Source organism: Primulina eburnea, chromosome 2, assembly GCF_022965805.1.
Source record: "Primulina eburnea isolate SZY01 chromosome 2, ASM2296580v1, whole genome shotgun sequence".
Lineage (NCBI taxonomy): Eukaryota > Viridiplantae > Streptophyta > Magnoliopsida > Lamiales > Gesneriaceae > Primulina > Primulina eburnea.
In genome coordinates, this window is record NC_133102.1 from 34389372 (window position 1) to 34402494 (window position 13123).

At 35.0% G+C, this 13123-nt stretch overlaps 1 protein-coding gene across 4 annotated transcripts; it reads right to left on the bottom strand.

Annotated features, from left to right (window-relative positions):
• Positions 1-259: 259 nt before the first annotated feature.
• Positions 260-12500, bottom strand: LOC140823045 (lysine--tRNA ligase, chloroplastic/mitochondrial). Of its 4 annotated transcripts, XM_073184132.1 has the most exons (14): positions 12104-12489; positions 11340-11558; positions 7088-7199; positions 6303-6411; positions 4869-4926; positions 4723-4791; positions 3764-3871; positions 3175-3267; positions 2881-2985; positions 2546-2752; positions 2252-2346; positions 1858-1948; positions 880-1053; positions 260-642 (listed from the first exon to the last, which is right to left on the bottom strand). In XM_073184132.1, exons 1-14 carry the CDS (start codon positions 12353-12355, stop codon positions 544-546), a joined length of 1791 nt encoding a protein of 596 aa, XP_073040233.1. In that variant the 5' UTR covers positions 12356-12489; the 3' UTR covers positions 260-543. The 4 variants fall into 4 exon arrangements, 1 of the variants encoding a protein (XP_073040233.1); XR_012116115.1 differs by lacking the exons at positions 260-642; positions 880-1053; positions 1858-1948; ... (6 more) ...; positions 4869-4926; positions 6303-6411 and adding exons at positions 7626-8711; positions 8880-9918 and having other exon boundaries at positions 12104-12500; XR_012116114.1 differs by lacking the exons at positions 260-642; positions 880-1053; positions 1858-1948; ... (6 more) ...; positions 4869-4926; positions 6303-6411 and adding an exon at positions 7626-9918 and having other exon boundaries at positions 12104-12500.
• Positions 12501-13123: the final 623 nt, after the last annotated feature.

Sequence of the window (13123 nt, forward strand, 5' to 3'; positions counted from 1 at the left end):
CTAATCCATGCTTGGACTTTGGAGTTCTCATAAGCAAAGAATATGCCTGATTTGCTTATGGTTTTAAAGTGGATTCATTACAGGGTACCAAAGTGAATCATCATCCCTGTGGGTCAGGACTCAGACAATACAAGAAAATCACCGACTCTTGTCGGAGTAAATTTTTGGATACTGGATGCTTAAATTAAGACATCCTTAAATTGCGGGGAACAACTTTTTGTTCATTTATAAAGTAATATTGTAAGCGGGACTGGTAAGTTTTGAGTTTCAAAACACCTGGCATTGGCAAAAAGCAAACAAGGTTACAAATTTATTTTGTATAAAAAATTAGGCCAGTCGATAAAAAGAATCAAGTGATAGCAAAAAGAAATGCTGCATCAGGTGCACAATACTCAATCGAACGCTCTCATACTACTGAATGTAACCTTGAGTAGCTGGCCAGGGCCAAGATCAGCAGAAAAAACCCATAATGTCTTAGATATGGAAGCTCAAGATTGATACTCCAGAGAAAGCGAGATGTCACCGCGATACGGGTGATGATGGCTAACTCAACTGCTGAGTTTTGAGGACAGGGAAAGCAATAACATCACGTATACTGGCCGAGTTTGTCAAAAGCATTACTAGCCTGTCGATGCCGAGTCCCTGATGATGATGATGGTCAATCAGATTTAGTCAAAAAGTAGATAGATATGCAAAGCCAAATAAGTAACACAATATTTGAGCATTCAAGTTCACCAAGGAATACCAATTGTGTTGGCTACACCAAAAAAAGTTTCAGAAACTGTTCTATTTGTTGCTTTATGAGTTTAGGTAACCCCGTTGTAAAATAAATGTATATTATAAAAGCACCACCTCGACTAATTCATTAAAGCATTATACCATTCCAGACGCGGGAGGCATCCCATATTCCAGAGCTGTCAAAAAATCTTCATCAAGAGTCACATCATATGCATCATCATCAAGACTTTTCTTTATGTCCTTGCTACCAATTGTGTCTGAAATTAATGTTTTCTTCTTATTATGCTGTCTAACCTGTTCTTCCAGCCGTTCCCTCTACAACAATTGAAATCATCACACTTTTATAGTTAGCTGCAAACTTACATGCCAGTCAGACTGCCCATGCTTTGAAATCTGTGCTTAGTTCTACCAGATTTAGATGAAAGAGGTAAGACTTTTAAAGGCAAAGATAAAAAAATAATAATAAACTAAAAAAAAGGCAATAAATTTTAAGAAGTGATTGGATATATCCATGCAACCACATTTAAAAGAAGCAAAAATAGGAATCATAAACAAACTGTATCAAAAATAGTAAAATGGAGGTACATAAGAGAAAATCCAAATTTCAATTCATCACTGTCCCATCATGGCAGAAAGACAGTCAGCAGTAAAGAAAGACACAGCAAAGCCTTGTACTCTCGGCCATGTATCATTGATCTTTTTTCACCAGACTAATGAGAACACCATTCACAAGCAAGCAGACATTTATACAGCAAATCATGTGTATTCCTCTGAACATATTTTTGAGAAACGTAACTATAATAGAATAAATAAGATCTTGTTTAAACATGGTTGAAAAGATATCTTATCTTTGGTAGGATTGTTAATAGTTTAGATCAAATTAGTTACCCAAAATCTCGGGATTATGATTTGTAATCTGCACATTCTTTAAGAGGAACACCCGATGAATAAAAAATACGACAGAAAAAAAGTTATTCACTCTTTTTTACACATATCAAAGATGATCCTTCTATAAATCCGAGGGTAAAGCCCAGAGGGAAAAACAAGGAAAGATACTTGGAAAGTAGCTCGGTCAAAAAGTGGCAGAGTTAAAAAAAACTTTCAAACCCTGCGTCCTACCTGGTCCAAAGGATCAGTCAGTTCAGAGAATGCATTAGCCATCTCACGGCCACATATGAAAAGCTCAAACCTCTCTGTCAAGCCTGCACGCCTGAACATAAAATAAAAAGTAAGACTTTTAGGTAGCAAATACATACAATATAAGAGATCAGACTCTAAACAGGGAAATGAAAAAAATTTGATGGGAATTTTTTTTGTCTCTGCTATATCCTGCATGTGTTAAGAGAAACTCGAAACAGCTTCAGATCCATTTGGGCTTATAAAATCAATCAACTTATTAATGCAAGTGGCCCACTTCGCACAGTATCAACTCTAAGCAACAAGTGAATCCACCAAAAAATCTGATTTGAAGCGGCAAAATTATGTCTTATTAGACTACACGTCAGTAGGGTACCTTCTGTGCGGTTTGGCTAAAGGTGATATTTCAATCGGGTAATCCAACACAAAAGTGGGCTGCAACAACCGAGGCTCTACAGCTATTTCAAAAACCTGGATAATGAGCAATCAACGGATTTAAAAAACCAAGAATATGAAACTTCGACAACACCTAAATTTTAAATCCATGTAAAAAATATATTTGGTTTTCTCATAGATGTTGCAGGAACCTGAAATCATTTCTAACAAAGGAATATGATCACCTTCACATGACCAATGGAAATCATTTTCTAAACAAAGGAATATGATCAACCTCGTTCAGCACATGACCAATGGTTGGACATGCTTCAATAGTACTTGCGACTTTATTGTCACCATCAACATCCAATGCCCGCAAAGCAACTTCTTTTACAGCAGTAAGATCATCAGAGAAATCATTGAAATCAACTCCCGTCACTTCTTTCACAAGATTGTGCATGGTTTCCCTCCTCCATGGTCTTTCTAAGCATATCTCTACACCCTACATGGAAGGTTTGCATAATTCACTCAAGCTTTATTCACATTACGAGTAGTATAACTGTAGAAGATGGGAAGTTAACAAGGTACAGTTAAAAGAAGAAAATGGGGACAGACACAAAAAGTGCAGACCTGATAATCAAGGATAAGTTTGCCATTAACTGCCAAAGAACAGCTTATGATAATATCTTCTGTCATATTCATCATGTTTTCATAGTCTGAATATGCTTCATACATCTACAATCAAGAGAATACTACAAATAATTAACGGTCATTTTTGAATGGAGATATAACCTGAATGAAGAAAGTCAAGGAAGAATTGTGTACGCCACTGACAGAAGGCAAGTGAAAGAATACATCCAAAATGGGTAAGTTATATCCATGAAGAAAAAATAAGCAAGCAAAGCAAGCAAAGGAACTCCTTACCTCAATCGTAGTAAATTCAGGATTATGACGCGTTGAAATGCCTTCATTTCTAAATATCCTGCCAATCTCGTATACTTTCTCAAATCCACCAACCTGTCGTAAATTAAAGATCATCGAGACATTGATGATAAATGTGATCGTCTACCAGATTAACAAACAAGTTCTAATACAGTGTCTGAAGAATTGGGATACTGCATAAACATCATTTTAATTTTAAAAAAATGCAAGGAAAAGTTTGTTACGGGAGATTTATTAGGGAGGGCAAGAAACTACAGAAAAAAAGATTGGCAAGAAACTACAACCTTCCAAGACAGTACAAATAAAAAGGACAAATATATAAAACCAATAATAATTTACTACTGAGCAATCAATTTGACATAATTGGAAGAATTTTTTTTAATTTTTTAACTTCAATAAATAGCCATCAAACCAGTCAGTCATCTGATAACCAACTCACCAAACAAATGGCAGCAGGATTCAGGTAGTAAATACAAAGGATTTCCAAAAGGCTGCTTAATTAACATGTTGCCATTGAATAATAAAAGGAAGCACGATCCATGCACAGTATTGATAAGATAAAGAATCTTACCAGCATCCTCTTCAAGTGGAGCTCAGTTGCAATTCGCAGATATAGATCTTGACCAAGAGAGTTATGGTACGTAATAAATGGTCTAGCTTCAGCCCCACCAGCTGCTCCCTGGATGAGAAAACCAATCACAGATAATAATATTACTTCCACAAGAATAGGAGCTTGATACAATTTGTTTACATGGTAAAACTTAGCTACGTTTCTTAGGGAGAGCTAAAGGAAAACAAAATGAAGAATTAAAAAACAAGGAAACATTATTTCGAGGGAAATTTCAGCGAGGTCCACTACTTGAAGCAGAAGTAGCATCATCAACAAAATGAGATTGATTTTCCAGGAGAACAGGAAGAGTGAAAGAAATGCACTAAAAATAAAATAAGGAAATGCAGTTACAGCAACAATAAATTTCAAGAAAGATAAGTACAGGTACGCACGCACACAGCATCCAAAAATATGGAATTGGCTAAAATTCTCCTTGTTCAAAGATGTATGGAGAGGTCATCACTCCTCACACTCCACATATAACTAATCCAACGTATTGGAGATAAGTATTAATCTCGGCTTAAGATGAATTTTTGGTTTGTAATGAAAATTTGAAATGGCCTGATTAGTAGTAACTGATATATTATTAATTTTCACTGCTGTACGAGTCAAGTATCAAAGGGAACAAAGAGATCAGGAACTTGAGGGAATAAAGGGAAAAAATCAAACATCCATCCATAAAGAAATGAAAAGGAAAGAAACCAGAAGTTAAAAGGAGAAGAAGATTCCATCAAAAAAAAGAGAGGAAGAAAGCCAAGAGAAGTAAAAATAGATTAAGGAATAGAAAAATAAAAAGTGAAAGCCGATTAAAATGAATCTTACCTTTTTACAAGTGTTTAATAATTGAATGTTGTGATCTCAATTCATGACATTGCGATTTTGAATAACTTGCACTTACCAGTATGAGAATTCATAAATACCTGAAGAACTGGAGTTTCAACTTCAACAAAACCAGCAGTCTCCACTGTCTTCCGTATTTCAGATATGATCTACTGAAACAAGCAAAAAATTAGCACCTCATTTATCTTCCACAAAAAGGAAGTAGAAATGATTATAAAAAACTAACCTTGGCTCTTTTTTTAAATATGACTGCTACCTCAGGGTTTGCAATCATGTCTACATACCTGAAATAAGAAAAAAAAGGTATGAACTTGAAAAAGAATTTAGAAGTAATATAATCATTAGACGGTCCACAAATAATGTGTTTGAAGCAACGATAAGTGGAGCAAGAGATTTAGTAATGTGATACTAATGTAAAATTTGCATGAGTGCATGTTACATATTCACTTGCAGAAATGAGGGTTTTCTATCAGTTTATTGTAGTTTTTCAATAAGTTCATCAAAGTAACGTGTTTTGTAAAAATTCATCAATTTACCGTGAAATTTGAAGGCGAAATTAAAAAAAAATTATACCTACCTGCCCCATCTCTTGCGGGGAAGGAGCAAAAAATAGTATCATAGATGCCCTGCTTGCTAAAGGCGGGGCAAATATTTAATAAATTCTTAAATCGTTTTTGTTCTAGATTATAATAATATATTAAAAAAGAAAAAAAAAACGTAAACCCCACCTGCGTAAAAGTCTGGACATTGTAAAAAAGTTTTTTAAGAATTAACATTTGGTTGCTCCGCCCCTACCCTACCCCATTGGCGGGGCACTAGATTTTTCTAAGACAAAAATAAAAACCACCAACCTCATTTTCTAGAACAATAAAATACAAAAGATACAAAAAACAACAGTTAATCATTTAAAAATAATTTTAAAAAAAACAACAGTTGTTTTTTATATTATTTCAGTAATTATCTAATTCTTAAAGAAAAATTATATATATTTTTAAAAAACTAAGGATGAATAATTTATAGATTTAAATATTTTAATATTTATTATGAATCATCATGAGCAGAACAGTTAAAAATAATATAATTAAAAATCTAATGAAAAACACATATCACAATTCAATTATTTAATCCAGCTACATGACGAGCCATATCTTTTGTTAAAAATCTCTATTATTTTCATCCTTTAAGAATTAAATAACTGCTGAAATAATATTTTAAAAAAACGTTTTTTTTCATTGCGCAATAGGCGGGACTATAATTTTTTTTTAAAAATATCTAATTTGACTCATTTTTTGGCCCCACCCTTGTAGAATAAACAATTAAGAATATCTTTGGCATCTGAATATACTCTTTTTTTGCCCCGCCCCACAAGAGGTGGACAGTGAGGTAGTTTTTTTTTTTATTTCGGCTGTCAGACTTCACGGTAGTTTGATGAAATTTTTAAAAAAACGTTACTTTGATAAAGTTTCTAAAAAACTGCAATAAAATGAAAGAAAACCCCGGAAACAATTAGTGATGAGTAATATAAAGAGCTAAATGCTGAAATTTTGGTAAAGGTAAACGAAGCACATGGGAACGGGAACATGTAACTAGCACAAGTTGGCAATGCATGCACAAACTCCGCATCTTCATGTTGAGAGAAGAATAGGGGGGGAAATCTTACCTCTGGCGATAGCGCTTATCTATGTCAGCCAGGCCATGAAATTTATCAGGCAACGGAAGCAAAGATTTTGTCAGAACTGAGAACGAAGTCACACAAACAGATAACTCACCTGGGACAAACAAAAGGAAGAAGATAAATCACAGGATTCATGGGTTAACACACTTCTAAACAATGCTAGACACACAAGAAAACACAATAAGGCATTTCTCATGCCTCAAGATGTTTATTGCTTCTTAAGGACAATAGAATTTTAGTACAAGATTTTGAGCAACTATCTTTAGATTTCGAACCATATGATGGGAAGAAAGTGGCCTCTTAACAATCAGATGCATATTTCAACATTATGTTTCTTAAACTCAATGCTAGAAAGAAAACAAAATTTAGACAACCATGTATAGTTGTACCAAAACACAAAATTTCAAACCATAAGACCTCTGGTAGGATGTGTTCATTCAACACTCACCAACAGTCCTACCTTTTAAGGACCTCATTTAACAATAAATGTGAAGACCACTATAGCAAACAACTGCTATCAAGCAAAAACTGAATCTTTGCATTATGAAACTGTTTAAGTTATTTCCAACTAACAAACAACTGTTATCAAATCGAACAAACCACAACTGCAATTCTGATTCGATAAAGCAAATGTAGAGCACATATATGACTTAGACAAGGGAAGAAGTTAACAGGCAGGGAAGTAAAAATTTGACCCTTTAGTCCATCAGATTATCATTCCCAATAATAAGATAGATTGAAGCAAAAAAAAAAAAATTGAGAAAACAAACCCTTTTCTGTACGCTTAATTGAACCTTTTGCCCCCACTATATCACCTATGTCAACGAGTGTCTTCAAATGTTCAAATTGATCACCCAGTAGTCTCTCCTTTTCACAATAGAGCTAAAACCAAAAAATAATGATAATTAGTATATTGCAATAAAAAAAAATCATGTATGTCCTACTTTAAACAAGGAAAGCAGCTACTAAAACAAGAAACGAGATGAAATCAAAGGGGAATATGAAATAACAGAAAACAATAAATCATATTGAGTGGCTATAGTGCACCATCAGAGCTACAGACAGATCTCAACAAAATGTTCATTACAGAAGTAAAGGAAATGGGGGATGTGGCAGTAACTAATATGATGTTAGTTTGGATAGATGTAAATTTCTCATGAGTTCTAAAACCTAATCATGGAATATTTAAGTCTGAGACAGCTATTTCCTGACTGATCTCAAACAACTGCCCTACAAGAACTAGCTTTGCCCTGTCGGTGAATCCAGATTTTGGAATCTCTATGACACAGTATAAGGGGAGAAACTTACTAGTTAGAGAATGACCAGAATATCAAACACGTGCTTTTGTGTTTAACTCGTGAAATCAAGCCTAATTATCCAAATCAGAATAAGCTCATCTGCTTTCAGAAAAGAAACATATCAATTCAAATCTTTGAGTTTCCACTTCCAAGTCCTCAATTCCACATCAATTGCAGCAATGGAGTTGGCAATTCAGTCACCAATAATCGTTGCAAGAACATAATCCATCCTTAAAATGATGAAATCTGTTTGAATCCCTCAAGATAATTTCGCGCCCAGTTAGATTTGCTATTAATTTGATAGCAGTATGGCAATCCCCACAAACCCTCAGGTTTTTCATTACTCTAATAGGCATCCCTTCAGGTAACTTCAGAAGTCCATAAGCCACAGCCAACTTCTCACTGTGATGCCTTAAGCTTTGTTCCTTCTCTTCGTCATCCACATCATGGAGAGCAAAAGAACCATCAGGATTATATCCTGCCTCTCTTAACATCCCACCCAGCTTCTCCAACATTTTAACAATCTCCTTATGCTCAATATGAGGCTTACTCTCTCCACCAGTGAACATATGCACTTCCTTTTCCACTTCGATCCAGCTACAACCAGGTGACTTGGTAACCTTCCTAGACCTCATGGTTTTCCTCAACTTGGCAACATCTGCCCATCTACCTTTTAAGGCATAAATATTTGACAGGAGAACATAAGGTCCAGCATTGTGGGGCTCAAGTAGAAGAAGTTTCTTTGCTGCAACTTCTGCCAAATCTGAATTCATGTGATTCCTACATGCACCCATCAAAGAACCCCAAATAATTGCATCTGCAAATACCGACATGTCATTAATCAAATCCATAGCCTCTTCTAATTGGCCAGCTCTTCCAAGAAGATCAACCATGCAAGCATAATGTTCTGTCGTTGGCTCAATCCCATATTTTGACTTCATGGACTTGAATATTTCCTTTCCTTCTTTTACCTTTCCACTGTAGCTGCAAGCAGAGAGAACTCCAATGAATGTGACATTATCAGGTGCAATGCTCAGTGACAGCATTTCCCTGAACACCTGCAAAGCTTCATTTCCCAGTCCATGTTGGGCGTAACCTGTAATCATAGAGTTCCACATTACAGAATCCTTGCCTGCAAATCTATCAAAAACAATTTTTGCGCTGAAAAGATCACCGCATTTCATGTACATGGTAATCAAAACAGACAAAAGATATACATCATCGTTAAGCTGGGACCTTAACAACTTGGCATGCACTTGTTTACCATGATTCAGAGTGGCGAGGCTGGCACAAACAGAAAGAATGCTGATTAATGAAGGGAAATGTGGCCTAAGCCCCTCGCTCTGCATCATACGAAACAGACTAAGTGCCTCCAATTCGAAAGCCTTTCGTTCATAAGTTTTAATCATTGCGGTCCATGACCCATCATCCTTTTCTCTCATCATGTCAAAAATTTTTCTCGCTTTGGATACCTCTCCATTCTCGCCTAAACCGATAATCAGTGCATTGCAAGCAACAACTGATTTAGATGGCATAGCCTCGAAAAGCTCCCATGCATCCTCAATTCTCCCACAATTTGTGTAACCCATAAGCATTGCCGTCCAAGTAACGTCATTCCTTTCAGGCATGACCTCAAAGAGTTTTCTAGCAATATCCACCTTTCCATTGTCTACATAACCTGAGATCATTGCTGTCCAGGAAACCACGTTTTTCTGCCTCATGCTATCAAAAAGCTCACGAGCCTCGTCTAACTGACCCTCAGAGCATAGCCCACCTATCATACTAGTCTTAGCCACTACATCCTTCACTGGCATCATATGGTAAAGTCTCCTAGCATCATCAATCCTACCATCATGAATCAGCCCACCCAACATAACAGTCCACGATACAACATTCCTCTCCGGCATTTGCCAAAACAATGCCTCAGCTTCAGAAACCATACCCTCTTCTACATAACCTCTAACCATGGCAGTCCAGGATATGACATCCCTGTCAGGCATTACATCAAATATTTCTCTCGCTTTTTTTACCATCTTATTTGTTACATACCCTGAAATTAATCCATTCCAAGAAACAGTATTTCTCTCAGGCATTTGGTCAAATAAATGTTGGGCTTCAATGGGTTGGTTGTGTCGAAAGTATCCAGAAATTATAGTGTTCCATGAAACAATAGTTTTACGGGGCATTTGGTCGAACAATTTTCTGGCAGTTTCAATTTCTCCTAGACGGATATAATAGGTAATTTGAGAAGATGTCGAGATTGCAGTGCTTGAACAGTATCTTCGAAACGAGATAGAGGAGCACTGCATTGATTGACATGCTGTCAGTAGCTCGGATTCACAGATATGCATAACTACTACATGTAAGCCATAATTTTTTGTGTAGATCCATCTACGCATTTAGATGCCAACTGAAGAAGCTAGGTTAAAAGGCCAAAAGGGTTCACGTCCTTAATCAACTTGTGATGACAAGAAATGAAATATACCAAAATTGGTAAAATAAAACTGGGACTTTTGGGTATCTGTCACAATACATATATATAAATACATTAAAAGTTCAAATAAAGTTGTTGACCAGTTGAGCAGTAAATTCAAATTTTGCAAACATTCTGTTCTAATTTTTTAAGTCATTTTCCTTTGTGTTTTAAGATGTAAATTATCGTATTGTATTTTACTAGAACATGAAAACTGGAAAGTGATAGCTAGCTGTTTCAAAAACCAAGTCATTAAAATAACTGAATTGAAAGAAAGACCAAAAAGATATGAGATACTACTTTGATTTCTTCGAAAGCAATTATGCTTACATGTTTTCAGGGGAAAGAATAAATTTACCAGGAAAAAAAACGAATTGTCACCTATAATCTGTTTTTATTTTTTATTTTTTGGATATTAAGAAATATTAAACTCAAAGATATGATATTTTATTTTCATTTCATATTCAACTTATGCTGTTATGAAACTCGATGATGTCCTCTCTACTAAATGATTCCATGGGCATCTATGAAAAACTGGAATATCTCACTCTCATTGTATATGTTTGTCATTGAACTCATACAAATGTTTCAGCTGTTAGAAACAGCCATTTACGTTTACCTCCACCAGAATACACATAGAATTATTTTTATGATCAATTCGATTTCAAATAAATGAAGTTGATCGATACAGTATAGTCACGTGACAAAATTCAGTGCTAAAGATGGAAATTTATTTAATCGAGTAATACAATTTACTTTTGCTATATGTTTTAATATTTGAGAAGATTCTAATCAAATGACTATAGTAACATCGTAAAGGTGATAACTTATTGAGTATTTTGCCAGTTTTAAAAGATTGTATCAAAGTTTAAGAGAGTGGTTGGCACCTATTCGATGGTTGTGTTGAAATCATAAAAAACACCATTCATGCCCACACACTTCAGTGTAAAAGTTTAGGTATTTACACTACGTAGCATATTTTACGATTCTTTTCCTAACAAAATAAATTTCATACATCCTAACGAGGAAGAAAGTAAAATTGAACCCCGAAGCACTGAATTAAAACTATAAACGAACTCCATCGACAGACAGAAACGATATCCAGCTCCCTTCTCTTTTGTATAGTATCAAATTTTAGATTTTAGGATATAGGATCACCATCAACACCTCGAAGCTAGAAGAGTAGGCATAAATTGAGGATACTTATACAAGTAACTAGAGCAAATACAAACGACAAGACAATTGGCAAACCTGTATTGTTCCCGAGTCATCCCTCAAAGTTAAGAAGGCAAGCTTTCCAAAAGCCCTTCGAGCCAAAATTCTACCAGCAATTGATACATAATCATTCTCACCAGTTGATTCCTCACCATTTCCAAGATCCCTGTAAATCTCTTGCAGCTGCTTTGCTGTATGAGTACGATCCCACTTATAAGCATATGGATCCAGTCCATTGCTTCTTAGCTCTTGCACCTATAGAAATGACAAATAGTTATATTTCGTCTCAAATATCAAACTTATGTTCAGACAAAAACTGTACTTGTATTTTCTGTTTTCTCTGTCAGTCTGGTGAGGCAACTAATTTAAAGATAGAAAAGCTGATGAGATTCCAAATACCCCCATTCAATAACATTCCTCCGAGAATGAGTTTTGGCTATCCATGAAACACGCTCTAAAAAGGACAAACTTGAATGACTTTCCAGAGAAACCCTGAAAACGCTTCATTCCACAGAAAATAAGAAGAAAAGAATAATTTTTAATAAATCATTAATGAAAGACATCGATTTCTTAGCAGATACTTCAATTTAAGTACCAAGAGCATGTACCTCCCCTGTTTCAAGAAAAAAATTCTATTCCAAAATTTGAAATACAATTGATCACATTCCCAAGTCACGGGCCCATTCTTTCTAAAGTTCGAAGCAGCAGAAACCAATACCAAAGCCACACATTAAAACCAAAATTGCTACGACTTGGGACGCAAAATGTAATCTTTTTTCAAAAAAAAAAAAAAGCGACACCTTTTTTATACGAATGGCACGAATGGCATCTCTGTCGGAGGTGGAAGTGGGAGAAGCCGAAGAGGACTGCCTGCGGCTACGACCACCAGGGAGGGCGGCGGAGGAGGAAGGCGGAGAAGAAGCAGATGAGGAGCAACGGAGGACAAAGAAAGGACGTAACTTTGAAGTGAGTAAGTGGGTTCTGTTGGTGGGTTTGTAAAAAGCAAGGTGGAGAAGATGCTTCAGTCTCAGCGATTGTAGCGCCGCCTCCATTTCCGTCACTTTGGTTTCGGTTTTGGTTTTGGTTTGTTCAGCGTTTCCCAAATCCTCTTTATCTGCTCTGCTACGGGAGGTTCTCGGGAGGAGGAGTACACTTACTTAACCTACGCTCACATCCCTCGGGGCCCAAATCCCATGTTGCGTGGCCACAAAGTTTGGAGCTCTTGAAAAATTATAATTATAATTTTAGTTTTGGAAATTGATCTATTTGATACAAAATTTTGATATTTATATATATTTAATATTTTTAATATAAGTTTATTCTTGTCACATAAGTATCAGTGTTAAATATGTAACATTCGTTGAATTTAATGGTCTTCAACAAAAACATTTCAAGTTAGTGAATGAAAATCAAATTTTTATAAATTAGATGACTAAAATAAAAAACATACAATCTTATAGGACTAATATTAAAATTTTTCTTTGAGATTAAAGTTAACGGTTTGAATTTTTATTATAATTTTAAAATTTTAAGTCAAGCAATAAATAAAATTATATAATTATCATAAATTTAAAATTAAATGAATAAGTTTCCAAGTTCTAAAGAACATAAAAGTTTTAAAATAGTGGTGATTAATTGTTTCTTAAAAGTTTATAAATAATATGATAAAAATAAGAAAATTATCAATTAATATGCCATGTTTATATTCATATTTTTTATTGAATATATACATATATATATATATATATATATATATATATATGTATATTTGTAAAATATATTCTATTAAAATATTTCAAGTACCCTTAAATTTCGGTTAT

Excerpts from the sequence above, each read along its gene's own strand:
- LOC140823045 (XM_073184132.1), bottom strand. The coding sequence starts at position 12,355 with ATGGAGGCGGCGCTACAATCGCTGAGACTGAAGCATCTTCTCCACCTT. Across the intron at positions 11,559-12,103 it reads GTGCCATTCGTATAAAAAAG|GTGCAAGAGCTAAGAAGCAA; the intron begins GTGTCGCTTTTT and ends TCATTTCTATAG. Across the intron at positions 3,872-4,722 it reads TTGAAACTCCAGTTCTTCAG|GGAGCAGCTGGTGGGGCTGA; the intron begins GTATTTATGAAT and ends TTTCTCATCCAG.